The sequence below is a fragment of the Chiloscyllium punctatum genome, chromosome 2 (assembly GCF_047496795.1).
Source record: "Chiloscyllium punctatum isolate Juve2018m chromosome 2, sChiPun1.3, whole genome shotgun sequence".
NCBI classification, from domain to species: domain Eukaryota; kingdom Metazoa; phylum Chordata; class Chondrichthyes; order Orectolobiformes; family Hemiscylliidae; genus Chiloscyllium; species Chiloscyllium punctatum.
In genome coordinates, this window is record NC_092740.1 from 94,054,076 (window position 1) to 94,071,190 (window position 17,115).

The window sequence follows — 17,115 nt, forward strand, 5'->3', positions numbered from 1 at the left end:
TCCTTTTTGCTGGTCAAAGCCTCAATATCGCTCACCATCCAGGGTTCCCTATTTCGGTCAACCTTGTCTTTCACCCCAACAGGAACATATAGACCTTGAACTCCAGCTGAATCACTTTTAAAGGCATCCCACTTTCTGGAGGTCCCTTTGCCTGCAAACAAACTACTCCAATCAGCTCCTGCAAGATCCTGTCTAATTCCATCAAAATTCATCTTGCCCCAATTCAGAACTTGAACCTATGGACCAGATTTGCCTCTCTCCATAACTATTTTAAAATGAATAAAACTATGGTAACTGGTCCCAAAGTGCTCCCCCTTTGTCACCTGTCCTGCCCTATTGCCCAAGAGGAAGTCAGGTTTTGTCCCTTCCTGAGTTGGACCCTCTATAAATTGCTTGAGGAAGCTTTCCTGAGCACACTCAAACTCCACCCAATGTAAATCCTTAACGCTATGGCAGTCCCAGTCTATGTTAGGTAAATTAAAATCCCCTACTATGACAACCCTATTGCTCCTACAGGTCTCCCTAATCTCCTGCATATTTGTTTCTTTAATTTCCAATGACTGTTAGGGAGCCTATAATACAACCCCAATAACATCACCATCCCCTTCTTATTTTTTTAGGTCCATCCACAAAGCTTCAATGGATGATTCTTCAGTTGTTTCATCTCTGATTACTGTTATGATAGTCACCTTAATCAAAAATGCAACTCCCCTTCCCTTCTTACTACCACCTCTGTCTCCCCTAAAGCACCTGTGCCCTGATACATTAAGCTGCCAGTCCTGTCCCTCTCTTAGCCATGTTTCTGTCATGGCAATAATATCCCAGTCCCACGTACCTATCCAGGTGTACCCCAAAACTTTGCGGGAAGCTAGGGAAGTGATTGCTGGGTCCCTTGCCTAGATAGTTGTATCATCAATAGTCACAGGTGAGGTGCCAGAAAACTGGAAGTTGTCTAACATGGTGCCACTATTTAAGAAAGGTGGTAAGGAAAAGCCAGGAAACTATTGACCTGTGAACCTAAGATCAGTGAAGGGCAAGTTGTTAGAGGGGATTCTGAGGGACAAGATTTACATGTATTTGGAAAGGTAATGACGGATTAGGGACAATCAACATGACTTTGTGCAAGGGAAATTGTGTCTCACTAACTTGACTGAGTTTTGTTAGGAAGAGGAACGATGAAGGTAGAACATGGACTTCAGTAAGGCATTTGACAAGTTTTCACATGGCTAGCAAGGTTAGATCACATGGAATACAGGGAGAGCTAGTCAATAGAATATATAGTTGGCTGAAAGGTAGGAGACAGAGGATGATGATGAAGGGTTGCTTTTCAGACTGGATGCCTGTGATCAGCAGTGTGCCACAAGTGTCAGTGCTGGGTTCACTGCTTTTTGCTATTTACATCAATGATTTGGATGTGAATTTAGATTAGATTAGATTACTTACAGTGTGGAAACAGGCCCTTCGGCCCAACAAGTCCACACCGCCCCGCCGAAGCGCAACCCACCCATACCCCTACATTTACCCCTTACCTAACACTACAGGCAATTTAGCATGGCCAATTCACCTGACCTGCACATCTTTGGACTGTGGGAGGAAACCGGAGCACCCGGAGGAAACCCACGCAGACACGGGGAGAACGTGCAAACTCCACACAGTTAGTCGCCTGAGGCGGGAATTGAACCCGGATCTCTGGCGCTGTGAGGCAATAGTGCTAACCACTGTGCCACCGTGCCGCCCACTATAGGAATATAGGAGGTATGGTTAGTAAGTTTGCAAATGACACTGAAATTGCTGGTGTAGTGGACAGCCAGGAGGAGCACAATTGGACCTTGAACAGATGGACCAATGGCAGAGTGGTACAAGGAGTTTAATTTAGAAAAATGTCAGGTACTGCATTTTGGTAAAGCAAATCAAGGCAAGATGATAAAAGTAACTCCTGGAGAGTGTTGCTGAAGAAAGACCTTCGCTGCAGTTTTATAGTTCCTTGAAAGTGGAGTTGCAGGTTGACAGGGTAGTGAAGGTGGCGTTTTGTACACTTGCCTTCATTGGTCAGTGCACAGAGTATAGCAGTTGGGACGCCATGTTGTGGCTGTACAGGACATTGATTAGGCCACTTTTAGAATAGTGCGTTCTATTCTAGTCTCCCTACTATAGGAAGGATGTTGTGAAACTTGAAAGGGTTCAGAAAAGATTTACAAGGATATTACCAGGGTTGGAGGGTTTGAGCTATAGGCAGAGGCTGAATAAGCTGGGGCTATTTTCCCTGGAGCATTAGAGGCTGAGGGGTGACCTTATAGAGGTTGATAAAATCATGACAGGCATGGATAGGGTGAACAGCCAAGGTCTTTTCCTTAGTGTTAGGGAGTCCAAAACTAGAGGCTATAGATTTATGGTGACAGGGGAAAAATTTAAAAGGAACCTAAGGGACTTTTTTTTCCAGCAGAGGGTGGTGCATGTATGGAATGAGCTGCCAGAGGAAGTGGTGGAGGCTGGTACAATAATAACATTTCAAAGACATTTGTATGGGTATATGAATACCAAGGGTTTAGATGGATATGGGCTGGGTGCTGGCAAATAGGACTAGATTGATTGAGAATATCTGCTCGACACAGACAAGTTGGACCGAAGGGTCTGTTCCCATGCTGTGCATCAATGACTCTAAACAGAATTAAAGTATTGCTTATCTTCACAGAAGAAAAAACACAAATAACTTCCAGAAGTTCGAGGGAACCAAGCATCTAATGAGAAAGCAGGTCAAAGGAAATTAAAATTAGGTTAAAAAAAGGTAGAGGAATTAATGGGACTGAAAGCAAATAAATCCCCAGGGCCTGATAATCTACATATCATGGTAGTAAAAGAGGCTGCCAAGAAAACAATTTGATCATTTAATTATCTTCCAAAATTGTGCAGTCCTGGCAGATTGGAGGATGGCAAATATAACAGCCCTATTTGAAAGGGGAAAAAAACAACAGATAATTACAGAATATTTAGTAAAATGCTTTAATCTAAAGGAAATTTCCAAGGAATTCGACAAAGTCAAGACAGAATAATGAAGGGAAAATCAGATCCACGTCAGATGCTATATCACTTGCCCTTCACTCCTTTCTAGAACACCTTGACACCAAGAACAGCTACGTAAGAATCTACTCATTGACTACAGTTCAGCAGCTCAGCCTTCAACACTAGTTGTGGGCGGCACAGTGGGTTAGCACTGTTGCCTCACAGCGTCAGAGACGCGGGTTCAATTCCTGCCTCAGGCGTTGACTGTCTGGAGTTTGCACATTCTCCCCGTGTCTGCGTGGGTTTCCTCCAGGTGCTCTGGTTTCCTCCCACAGTCCAAAAATGTGCAGGTCAGGTGAATTGGCCATGCTAAATTGCCCGTAGTGTTAGGTGCAGGGATAAATGTAGGGGAATGGGTCTGGGTGGGTTGTGCTTCGGCGGGTCGGTGTGGACTTGTTGGGCCGGAGGGCCTGTTTCCACACTGTAAGTAATCTAATCTAATCTATTATGCCCTCGAGATGGATTACTAAACTGAGTGATCTCAGACTAAGCCCCACTCTCTGCAACTGGATCCTCAGTTTCCTGACCCACAAGCCACAATCAATGAAGACTGGGGACAATATTTCATCGTAAATAACACTCAACACTGGAGCCCCCAGGGGTGCGGACTCCGCCCCCTAATGTACTCACTGTATACCCATGACTGCGTCGCCAAATATCAGACTAATGCCATTTACAAGTTCACTGATGACACCACCACAGTCGGTTGAATCTCAGATGGCAACGAAACAGACTACAGACGGGAGGTGGAAGACGTGGAAAAATGGTGCACTGAGAACAACCTAGCTCTCAATGCCGGCAAAACTAAGGAACTCATTATTGACTTGACGGGATGTTAATCATATCCCCCTATACATTAACAGCACAGAGGTGGAACGAGTGGAGTGTGTCAAGCTCCTGGGAGTGGTCATCCACAACAAGCTTTCTTGGATTCTTCATATGGATGCACTGGTTACAAAGGCCTAACAATGCCTCTTCTTCCTCAGGCAGCTGAGGAAATTTGGCATGATGGTGAAGACCCTTGCCAACTTTTATAGGTGTGCCATTGAGAGCATTCTGTCTGGATGTATCACTACCTGGTATGGCAACTATACCGTTCAAGGTCTGAGACGGTTACAGAGAGTGGTGAACTCAACCCAGACAATCACAAAGGCCAACCTCCCATCTATCTATTAGGCCCACTGTCAAGGAAAGGCTGCTAGCATTCTGAAAGATCCATCTCACCCTGCAATGTTTTTCTACAACCTCTACCATTGGAAAGAAGGTACAGAAGCCTGAACATGCACCAGCCGGTTTCGCAACAGTTTCTATCCTACTGTTGTTCGAATACTGAATGGACTCAAAGTCTTAACATTCATCTGTACCTGTGATTTTGTTTTTGCTGCTGATTACCTATTATTTACTTATCTATGCTACTTCACTCTATGATCTGCCTGTATTGCTCACAAGACAAAGCTTTTCACTATGCCTTGGCACATGTGAGAATATATTCAATTCAATTCATGTTTGACAAACATATCAGAAACTTTTCAAGAATTATAACTAACAAGATTGCTAAGGGGGAACTAGTGGAGGTGGTGTATTTTGACTTCCAGAAAGCATAAAAGCATGTGAGACTTGGGGCTTCTGGCATAGATTGAGAATTGGTTAACAGACAGAACAGCATAGGAATAAATGGGTCTTTTTGGAGTGGAGGTGGTGACTAGTGGGGTACCACAGGGACCAGTGTTTGGGACCCAGCTATTCACAATATATCTCAATAAATTGTCTTAGAAAATCAAATGTTATTTTTCCAAGCTTGCTACTAACACAAACCTACATGGACCTGAGAGATCGGTGAGGAGGATGTAAAGAGAGTTTCACAGCAATTTAGGCAAGTTGAGCGAGTAAGTAAATGCAAAGCTATTTTCAACAGAAAAGCAGAGTATTATATACCGATGACAGAATGGAAAGTACTGATCTACAAAAGGGGCCTGGGTGTTACTGACAGCAAGCTTGCAAGATGTTAGGAAAGCAAATGGTACAGTGGCCTTCATTGCAAGAGGACTTGAGTGCAGGAGCACAGCTGTCTTACTGCAGCTATATAGAGCCTTGGTGGAACACTTATGCAGTTTTGCATATTCCTTCTGAGGGCAGAAGATTTGCCATACACAGAATGCAACAGAAGTTCACCAAATTGATCCCTGGGATACCAGGATTGTTTTGTGAGGTGAGACTGGGTGAACTGGACCAACATTCACTGCAGGTAGGATCTTTTGGAACATAAAACCATCAGAGGACTGGACAGACTGGATATAGAAATGATGTTTCCCTTTCTTTGAAGTTGATGATGGGGCGGGTGGTTTCCAGAACAACGGGTCATGTGATAGGCTATTTAGGACTGAGATGAGGAATTTCTTCACTCAGAGGATGGTGATGTTAAGACTATAGAGGTTATGTCAATAAATAGGTTGAAGAAAAAAACAGATACATTTCTAGAAGCTGAAAGTGTTGATGGGTATGGCGAGTGCTTAGCACTGAGACAGATGATCAGTCATGATTATGTTGAATGGCATGGATGGGCTAAATAAACCCTGTCCCTAGTTTCTATGTTTCTAGGAGACCATTATTGATTGTTGTAAAAACCATCTGGCTCAAAAATGTCTTTCACTAATGTGAAAGAAGTCTGCCATCCTTACCTTGTTTGGCCTACATGTGGCCACAAAATGTGATTTACTCTCACCTGCCCTTTTCACTCACTTCAAAAGGCAATTAGGGATAGACATCAAATCCTGGATTTAATAGGCAGCCACATATACCTTTACAGTGTATATTTTTTAAATAAAAAAATTGCTAAGCAACCAACTGCATGTGGTCTATTATCAATTCCCTACATAAACTTCTTTAAATCCTTTATGGCACTCCTTAAACAAGCTTTGAAGACCATAAAGGTATAGGTGTGGAAGGAAGGCCATTCGGCTCATCAAGTCCACTCTGCCATTTAATCATCGCTGATGAGCATTACAACTCCACTTACATGCACTCTCCCCATAGCCCTTAATTCCTTGCAAGATCAAGAATTTATCAATCTCTGCCTTGAAGACATTTAACGTCCCAACCTCCACTGTGCTCTGTAGCAATGAATTCCACAGGCCCACCACTCTCTGGCTGAAGAAATGTCTCAGAATTTCCATTCTAAATTGATCCCCTCTAATTCTAAAGCTGTACCCACGGGTCCTAGTCTCTCTGCTTAACGGAAAAAAACTTCCCAGTGTCCACCCTTTCTAAGGCATGCATTATCTTGTAAGTTTCTATTAGATCTCCCCCTCAACCTTCTAAACTCTAATGAATACAATCCCAGGATCCTCAGCCATTCATCGTATGTTAGGCCTACCATTCCAGGGATTATCCATGTGAATCTCCCCTGGACACGCTCCAGTGCCAGTATGTCCTTGGGGCCCAAAATTGGACACCGTATTCTAAATGGGGCCTAACTACAGCTTTATAAAATCTCAGAAGCACATCACTGCTTTTATATTCCAACCCTCTTGAGATAAATGACAACATTACATTCGCTTTCTTAATCATGGACTCAACTTGCAACTTAACCTTTAGCGAATCTTGGACTAACACTTCCAGATCCCTTTGTATTTCTGCATTATGAATTTTCTCACCGTTTAGAAAATAAACCATGCCTGTTTTCTTTTATCCCCAAAGACCTTGCATTTGCTTGCATTGAATTTCATCAGCCATTTCCTGGACCACTCTCCTAAACTGTCTAAATCTTTCTGTAGTCTCCCCACCTCCTCAATACTGTCCACCTAACTTCATATCATCGGCAATCATCTATCTCATGTGACTATTTGAATTTTGCTCAATAACTTTCCTTGGAAATGATTTGGGGCTTTTACTATAAATCCAAACTATTGTCATTGTGATAAAGACTCTAGAATTACAAGCATTATGTTTAATTATTACCTATCAATCACAATACAGTTGCCCTTTACCATTATGTGGTATTCATTAATCTTGAATTGCAGAAGGCATTACTTTGGCCAAAACTGAACTACTGCTTATTACAGTACAGTGACAATTCCGAGGAATTAAATATCATGATTAAGAAAAAGAACGATTTTCATTCTTAAATTGCAGAGAAGCTCAAGGGCATTTGGAAAACCAGATAAAGGTTTTCAATATTCTGAAAAATTTCAGACAGCAATTTGTTTCCATTTGTTGTTGAGTTAGTAACAAGATGGCATATATTGAAGCTATTACATCAATCCAATACTTGCAAAAAGAAAACGGAGAGTTTTTTAAACAATAGAACGGTAAGAAATATGAAGGTTTTGTACTCCAGTTTGCACTAGAGTGGAATGAAAACTAGCTTTAATGTGATTTAAATATTCATTATGGAAAATAAAGAGCATGGGAAGGGTTAAAGCATGGACACTACTGCCAATCCGCTGCAAGGGGTCTGTGAAATGCTACACTAGTCAAAAAAGTCACTGTGGCAAGAACAGTGGAATGTTCTTACTCTACTCATTGGTGTAAGGTTGAGGGTGAAAGGTCACTATGGTCGGACAAACTAACACAATTAGTAAAGTCAGCCTCGCCTGCTAAATATCATCATGGCAGGTTTGGAATAGGTTGTAATAATAAATGTTTGGGACAGGACATTAAATATCTAATAAATAGTTAGTAGAGTCAGCCTGCTTGAGACCATTGACAATAAGTATCTAATCATGACATTAGGAAAATATTAAGTAGGGTCTGCAACAATGGTCTTTCATTCCAGAGTTGGCAATAAAGTGTGTCTAATCATGACATTAGAATAACATTATGTAGAAAATACCATAGTGGCAGAACAAAAGAGATAATGGGAACTAACATCATTGGTTTATTGTATAGCTGGAGTGAGATAATTTTGATTAGCACAGTTGGACATGCTAATAAGCTAACAGAAACATGATTTAAAAAAAATAAAAAAACCACGGACCCCGAGGTTAGTTGGCATTCAAGAATCTGCTTTGAGTGTCACAGTTTTTTGTCTTCAAACAAAAGACCTACTCCTTGAACAACTCGCCACATCTCCTGGTGGTTCTCAACATTTTCTCCACGACATCATCTGCCTGGGCATTTTTCAGTTTATGGTTCAGGTACGCATAAATCTATCAGGAATGACAAGCCACGTTTGGGTTTTCAAGTGTAAGTGTATTTTGCATTTGCACGGTTGGAAACTATATTTGATTAAGAAAATTAACTATCAAAGCCAAAATTTCACAAATTAAAGCTGGGACATGTTTTTGCGACTTTGGTTTCAGTCAAGGCAAGTAGATCTTTCATTTAGCCATGTTAATCTCTCCAGAGCCTCTCTCCTCCATCTCTCTAATCACTTGCAGCTCCACAAGCTTCCATGACATACAGTTTCCTCTCATTCTGGATTCCTAAGCGTCATGAATTGGTGGAGCGTCTTCAGCTGCACAGCCTGCAAGCTCAGGATTTCCCTTGTCTCTATCCTTCTACCTCAATTTCTTCCTTTAACACACTCCTTAAATTTATCATTTTGATCAGGTTTTAAGTCATCAAAACAACATAGCTACCCTTGTATGGCTTGGTGTCATGTTTGTTTTGTTATACTCCAGTGAATTTTCTGGGGACATTTTATTATGTTAAACCTGCTCGAAGTTGCTGCTATTCAATGAAGTCATTGATTAGAAGCACAACTAAATTGATCCTGTATATATAAACATCCCAAAACACACTAGGTCAGAAATCAATAATATTCACTACTTGAAGTTTTAACTACAAAATGAACATAAAAGTTTGCAAGGTCAAAACTTCTTTCTCTACATATGCTGCAAAACCTGCAGTATTTTCTGTTTCTATTAAGAAACAACGCTTTTTTAAAAATGTAACACTTCTGGAGTAGGTTGGACTTGAACCCAGGCCAAGCCGTACAGTCTGTGCCACAAGAGGGCCCTACAACTGAAGTGCAAGTCAAACATTCCCTTTCACTTTCTAAAATATATGCATTGTATTTATGAAAGAAATGAAGAAAGTTCAACAGAACAGAATTTTTGTAACTTATAAAATGAAAGAAATTACTTTCCAGACAATATTAGAGCCTCAAATTTTGTATTGAAGCAGGTAATAAAATTGAAAAAAGCTATTGTTCTACTTAGAATCCCTCCTCACTAAATAAATCGGTGACTACAAATGAGGACTATATTCATTCTAGGTTTTCAGGAACAAGTTTTTTTTAAAGAAAGAGAGTTCTTTCTAGTGAAGGCTCTTATAATTTCAAATGTTTACCTCTATGAGTGCAAGGCTACAAGTTTGTCATTTCATCTTCATTTACATCTAGAGAGTTGATTCTTAAAACTGCAAGGTTGCTTTGACCAAAGTGGCTCAATAATTTTCTAATCTTATTTAAAAGCATTAATGGGAAATCTTGAATATTGATGTTTTTTTTAAAAGCTTTACTGATTATAATTAGTAATTATCTTTGACATTTCGGTTTGTGTGGCTGATAATGCGAAAGCTTATTTTCATTAATCTTAGTTTAAACTAAGATTGAAAACAAAGTTAACAGTCATACAGCATGAATTCACAATGCAAACATTAATACACTGCAAACCATAATAGTACTGATAAATATTAATACAATGACTGGAGATTTCTCGAAATTAAGATCACATCTTTTGTAAAATTCCTTTTAAGGGATTAAGGTATAATATAATTTCAGTAGTAAACAGGATGCAATTTGCAAACATATGAAATATAAGTTATGTGACTAGCACCAATATCACTTGGATGATGAAAGAATTATCCATGCCTGGGTAGATTGGGTAATAAGCATTAGAAAAAGAAATAATATGGAGGTATCGATGTTGGATTGGGATGGACAAAATTAAAAATCACAACCAGGTTATCGTCCAACAGATTTAAGTGGAGATACAAACTTTTGGAGTGCTACTCCTTTATCAGGAAGCTAGCGGGGCAGGATCATAGGACATAGAATTTATAGCAGAAGATCAAAGAATCCTATAACTGATGCAATGCATTGGACAAACTCAGATGGTTGTTAAGTCTTCAATCACCTTAGAATGGGGCTACAGACCTCAATTCATCAACATGTTAGTCCCAGAACTTCTTTCAAGTCACATTCACAAGATAACTTAAGGTTTTATTAAAAAAAAGTGACACCTCAGCTCAGACAATGCATTAGAAGTGTGAGGTTAGTCTGTCTGTATCTCAGCCTTGAGTCAGACTGGTTCTATTTCCAAAGTAGGAATTTATAAAATGACACATGGACTGACTGTCCACAGATTGTGTGCTTTTTGAACAAAATAGAATGTATATGCAAATGCAAATTCACCCCAAAGTGTGTATGTACGTGCACGTGTCCGCATGCGTGCGAGAGCGTGCGTGCGAGAGCGTGCGCGCGCGTGTCCGCATGCGTGCGAGAGCGTGCGCGCGCGTGTCCGCATGCGTGCGCGCGCGTGTCCGCATGCGTGCGAGAGCGTGCGCGCGCGTGTCCGCATGCGTGCGAGAGCGAGTGCGCACGCATGTCCGCATGTATGCGAGAGCGAGTGTGCGCGTGTCCATGTGTATATGAAAGTGAGTCCGCGCGCGTGTCCATGTGTATGAGAGAGTGAGTGTGCGCGTGAGTGTGTGCCTGAGAAGACGGACTCAACTGGAATCTTGGGTTCATATCACACTGCAGGTGACTCCACAACACACTACACTTCGCTCTCTCACACACACTCGCACCCTCTCACAGACATATACTCCATCACACTCGCGCATACACTATGAAGCATGCACACAGAGATACAGACAGTCTAAACTCATACCTTGAATGCTTTGTCTGAGCAGAGACATCACTTTTCTTTCTACTAAACCTTAAGTTATTTCAGGAATGTGACTTTAAAGAAGTTCTAGGATTTGTGTGTTATGAATGGAGACCTGCAGTCGCATTCTAGGTGATTGAAGACTTAACAGCAATCTATTTTTGTTCAATGCATTGCATCAGTTATATGACAGGTATGATCTTCTGCTATAAATTCTGTGTCCTATGATCCTGCCCCACTAGCTACCTGGTGAAGGAATAGTGGTCCGAAAGCTTGTACTTCCAAATAAACCTGCTGGACTATAACCTAGTGTTGTGTGATTTTTAACAGAGAAAAAGAAATTTGATTCGGGGTTAGAACCAGTTGACACTGATCACCAAAGCATCAATTGTTATGTCTGTCCATGGTTTTGGTAGTTAACCATTACGATGTACTTGGTTGTAAATTCAATGGGGGGGGGGGGGCGGGAGAGGGAGGACAGAAAAAAAAAGAAACTGTATGAAAGTTGCTTTAGACGTTAAATAAATTACAAACATTTATTGAGCAGTTTGTATCATTTTCAGAATTTATAATTGAATTAAGAACTATAATTGCTACAGGTTCCTTTTGATATTCCAGTGACATGGTTCATATTTCCAGCAGAAGAATAGCCAATGTCTTGCATCAGTGTTTCTTTAACCCTATATAGGGTTTCAATAACCTATGGATAATGGAACAGGGCGTAATATCCAATTTCTAAAATTTTACGCATGACATTTGCTCTAACTGCTGCTTCTAACATGCAAGAAAACACAAGAACGGTTTTATTATTTACTATAAAGTATTATCAGATTATATTGTGATTAGTCTACCTAATGCTGCTAAATTTTTGCTTCTGATTTTATCAACAAACCTGATTCATACCTATAGCTTAACATATACAATCCGCCAGTGCTCCAATGTTAAGAGAGGTCCCAAGTAAACAAATGACAGATTTATTATTAATTTGGAACATACTTAGTCCCAGGTTACTTCATGGACCAGGTTAAATGTTGCAAATAACCAAAGTATCTCGCAAGCACAGAAATCATAACAAAATGTTTTATGGGTTTAACTAACCACTGCCATCTGCATTAAAATCAGTCATAATAAAGCCAAAATGTTAAATGTTAATAGAGTCATAGAGATGTACAGCATGGAAACAGACCTTTTGGTCCAAACTGTCCATGCCGACCAGATATCCCAACCCAATCTAGTCCCACCTGCCAGCACCCGTTTATGTTCTCAATTAAACAAAAAAAATTATAGAGGTATGATTTAATAGGTACAATATCATTACTAAGACTATTTTAAATGCTAATTCATTGTGAAGTGCATAAATAATTCATATGTGATCTAGTCAATTTTCAGATTTGCTGATTTTGATCCTGGTTTGCTCATGTCCTTGAGGGAAGGAGATCTGCCATCCTTCTCCAATCTAGCCAACATAGTAACTTCACACTCATAGCAATATGGCTGGCTCTTAACTGCTCTCTAAATGGCTTAGCAGATCACTCAGATCAACAGCAAATAGAAATGGACAACAAATGCTGAACTTGTCTGTGGCACTCAAATCCCCTGGAACAATAAACAACAAGATCTAAGGTCAGCCTTATTTCAGATACAGCAGGGTGTCAGATCAAAATGGACATGTTTAGAGCTGTGAATGGCAAATTTAGAACAAATGTAAAGAACTACTTTCTTACACCAATTTAGAATAAATACAGCAAAGGTCAAGATTATGGACTTATCTAGTAAACATACAAAAATATGAGTGTCTTACTAAAACCATACAAGACCACACCTAGTATACCATCGACAGTTTAGGTCCCATTATCTAAGGGAAAATATACTTGCATTGAAGGCAGTCTGGAGTAGGATAAAGAGGTTGATTCCAAGTAAGAAGGGGTATTCCTTTGAAAGAGGTTGAGTAAGCTTGGCTTGGACCAAATGAGTTCATAAGAATGAGAAGAGACTTTACTGAAAAAGTAACCTTGGGAGGCTTGACAGGCCAAATGTAAAGTGGTTGTTTCTCCATCTGGGAGAGTGTAGAATCAGAGGGCATAATTTCAGAGAAAGGGATCACCCATTTAAGATAGAAATGAAACAGAATTCCTTCTCTCAGTAGAATTCTTTACTGCAGAGGCTGTCAAGGCTGGGTTATTGCTTCCTTTATTGCTTAAATGTTTTCATGTGTTAAGGGGACTAGGCCGAGAGTGGAGTTAAGGATCATCAGCCATGATCTCATTGAATGGCAGAGCAGACTTGATGGTCCAATGGCTGATTTCTGATCCAATGTTTTACGGTTAAACTAATGGATTTGAAATTTGTAGAGAGCAGAATTCATACTTTGGAAGGATAGCATCTAACAGGTCAAAGCATCTAAATCTATTTTATGGTCAGCTGAATCCCATTAACAGTACATTCAACTAAGTAACTCAGCAAAGACCAGGCACCGAGTCTGAAAAGTTGTCGCAGGGCAATTGCACTGAGCTTTGAATCGATTTCAGTCTGAACCTGTTTGGTTTCTAATCTATTTAGGCTTTCAAACTAGCCCTATACTTCAGGAAAGCTAAACGACATTATCGATCACCAAGTTCCATTGAAACAATTGCAGTTTTCTTTTAAAACTGTGAGGGAATGAGATGTAAATTAAAATCTGGACTTCAGTATTTACAATATAAACATATTTAAAATAAAGTACAATCCTGACGGAGAACAAAACAAAGAAGATGTATATAATAAGGGACCTTACCATCCTGGACCACCTCTTCATCTGATTCTCTTTTCTCCTTTGTGTATTCTAAAGTGTAAGACAAACCATTGCATCCTCTGGTTCGAACTCCAATCTTCAATCCAATCTACCACAGAAATATATTTTAGAAAAAAGTGCAGGTTGTACACTTCCTGTACATTTACTGTCCCATAAGAATTTTATCATTAACAAATATGCTGCAAGTTAACTTACACTTTCAATCAATCATTCTCAGGGTCACAACCACAAGGCACAAAGGAAATTCCTACGTTGATTTTTATTTTAAAAACACTAGTTTAACTTTCAAAATAGCACTTTCAGACAGGTAAGTTGACTGTTTCTAGAAATTTCTAGCGATTACCCAAGACAAGAACTAACTCATCATTTCTCTCAAATGTTGCACTTCCATTTGTATAAACCTGTACTAAAACCCACACAAAGAGGAAATGAAATATAAGAAAAATTAATTACAGATAAACACAGCATGGATAGAAAAAAAAAAGGGAAATCATTCTTGACAAATCTACTTGAATTCTTTGAGGTTATAACTCACAGTTGATTGGGGGAGCCAGTGGATGTGGTTTATTCACACTTTCAGAAGGCTTTTGACAAAAGTCCCACAGAAGAGATTAATGTGTAAAATCAAAGTGCATAGTATTTTGGGTAGTGTATTGAAATGAATAGAAAAATGATAAGCAGACAGGAAACAGTCGGAATAAATGGGTCTTTTTTGGAATAACAGGCAGACTAGTGGGGTACTGCAGGGATTAGAACTAGGATTCCAGCTATTCACAATATAACGATTTAAATGAAGGAATTAAATGCAATATCTCAAAACGTGTAGCTAGGTGGAAGGGTGAGCGGTAAAGAGAATGCAGAGACGTTGCAGTGTGATTGGGACAACATGAGTGAGTGGGCAAATGTGTGGCAGTTGCAGCATACAGTGGATAAAAAAAAAGAGGTTATCCACTTTGATAGCAAAAATAGGAATGCAGGTTATTATTTCAAGGGGCTGTAAGTTGAGAGGAGGAAGTTTTCAGTGAAACGTGGGTACCTTCAAGTAACAGTTTGGTGAAAGTGCGCAGGTGCAGCAGACAGTAAAAAAGGAAAATTGTATGTTGGCCTTAAGTGAGAGGATGTGACTACAAGAACAAGGATACAAGGCACTGGTGAGGTCACACTTGGAATATTGTGCAGTTTTAGTCACCTTATTTGAGGAAAAATGTTCTTGCTATACAGGGAGTGCAGTGAAGGTTTACCAAATTGATTCCAGGGGTGGCAGGACTGATGTATGAGGAGAGAGAGATTGAGTCAGTTGCGATGGTATTCATTGTAGTTTAGAAGAATTGAGGGGGAAATCTCAGAAACCTATAAAATCCTCACAAGATGAAACAGATTAGCTGTAGGAAGGATGCTCCCGATGGTGAGAGCCCAGAACCGGGGTCATAGTTTAAAGGTTAAGACATAAACCTTTACGGACTGAGATGAGAAGAAATTTCTTCACCCAGAGAGCAATTAGCCTGAGGAATTCACTGCTACAGAAAGTGTTGAGGCCAAAACATTATGGGTTTTCAAAAAGAATGTAGATATAGCTCTTGTAGCTAAAGGGATCAAGCTACATATGGAAGGACTGGTTTAGGATATTGAGCTTCATAATCAGCCATGATCACAATGAGCAGGCTTGAGAGGTCAAATTGCCTACTCCTGTTCCTATCTTCTACGTTTCAAAGTAAAAATCACCTCTGTATGATGAGAAGGACTATTAAGTAATTCAACTCACTTTCTCACCTTGTTTGTGACAGCTACGGCAACAATGTTATGGTCCAAAGACGTTTACATTACAGGAATGAGTGGGGTAATTTCTTTCACATAAGGCACTTCTAACATTTTTCATTTATTTTGAAATCTGAAAGTATTTATTTGTATCCATAAGATGGGTTTGGTTGTTGGAGGCTAATCAGTTCAGCCACACAACACTGATACAGGATTCATTAGAGTAGGGTCTTAAGCCCAACCAAACTCAGTTCCTTCATTAACAACTTCCCCACTAACCATGAGGCCAGAAATAGGGAATGTTTTGCTCATGATTGCAGTGTTCAGTACCATCCACAACCCCTCAGATAATGAAGTACGATATGCTCACTCGTCGCCAGGCATGGACAACATTCAGACTTGCATTGACATGTAGCATGAAATGTTACCTGTCATTAAAGTGCCAAGTGTTGATCATCTTGAATGAGAGAAAATTGACCCATTGCCCTTTACAGTCAGAGTTTTACAATATGGAAAGAGGTCCTTTGTCCAATCTTGTCTGTGCCAGTCATCAAGTATCTATCTACTCTTGTAGAATTTTCCAGCATTTGACCCATAGCCTTCTTTACAATGGTGTTTCAATAGTTTATCAAAGTACTTAAAAACCTTTATCCCCTGTTCAGGTAGTGAGCGCCAGATAACCTTTAACCTCTGGGGAAAAAAAGTTTCCTCAAATCCTCTCCTAAACCTCCTTACCTTAAATCTACAGTCATCTCCACAGTAGGAAAAAGTTTCTTCCCATCTACCCTGCGCCCCTCATGATTTTGCATACCTCAGTTAGGTGCCCTCTTAGCCTTCTTTGTTCAGTAACTCCAGCCTATATGGTGTCTCTTCATAGCTAAATCACCCTGGCAATGGCAATATTCTGGCAAATCTGCTCCACACCCTCTCTAATGCAATCACATTCCTCCTCTAGCAATGCAACCAGAATTGCACACAGTACTCCTGCTCTGGCCTAACTAACATTTTATATAGCTCCATCATAACCTCACTGCTCTTGTAACCATCACATTTTGTAACCTTGACTAATAAAGACAAGTATCCCAAATACCTTCTTGAGCTATCTTATCCACCAGTCCTGTTGCCTTCACTGCCTACAGGCATGCACAAAGTCACTTTGATCCTCTGTACTCATTGCGTATTCCTTTAGATTTCTAAAATTCCCTTCAGCTGCTAAACTTTCAGGATTAAATTCCTTTTGTGACTGTTGTGGCCATCTGGCCAGCCTGTTTAAATTATCCTATAATCAGTTTACAACATCCCCAACTTCTCTGTCATCTGAATGATGATCAAAAACTGATCAAAATTTCTGCATTCACGTCTAGATCATTAATACAAACTACAAACAAAAAGGGACCCAGAACAAAACTCTGTGGTACACCGCTGAACACAGGTTACCAGTCACAAAGAAACATGACCAACATTCACCCTCTGGTTCCTGCCAATAAGCTCATTTTGGATCCAATGTGCCAAATAGCCCTGAATCCAAATCAGCTCTCACCATTTTGACCCATCTGTCATGTTAGACCAGATCAACAGTAATACCCTCAACTACACACCTAATCACCTGCTCAAAAACTTCCATCAAACTTGTTATAGACTTTCAACAGCATTACCATTGATACAGTACTTTTATTC

General features: G+C 40.0%; 1 protein-coding gene across 3 annotated transcripts in view; it reads right to left on the reverse strand.

The window, feature by feature from the left end:
• The window catches only part of isca1 (iron-sulfur cluster assembly 1), an 84,758-nt gene that overhangs the window by 54,036 nt on the left and 13,607 nt on the right, over positions 1-17,115 (reverse strand). For all 3 annotated transcript variants that reach the window (XM_072585877.1, XM_072585876.1, XM_072585880.1), the window contains one exon: positions 13,666-13,771. In XM_072585877.1, the coding sequence (XP_072441978.1) occupies positions 13,666-13,686 (21 nt within the window). In that variant the 5' untranslated portion in view covers positions 13,687-13,771. The remainder of the gene's footprint in view (positions 1-13,665; positions 13,772-17,115) is intronic.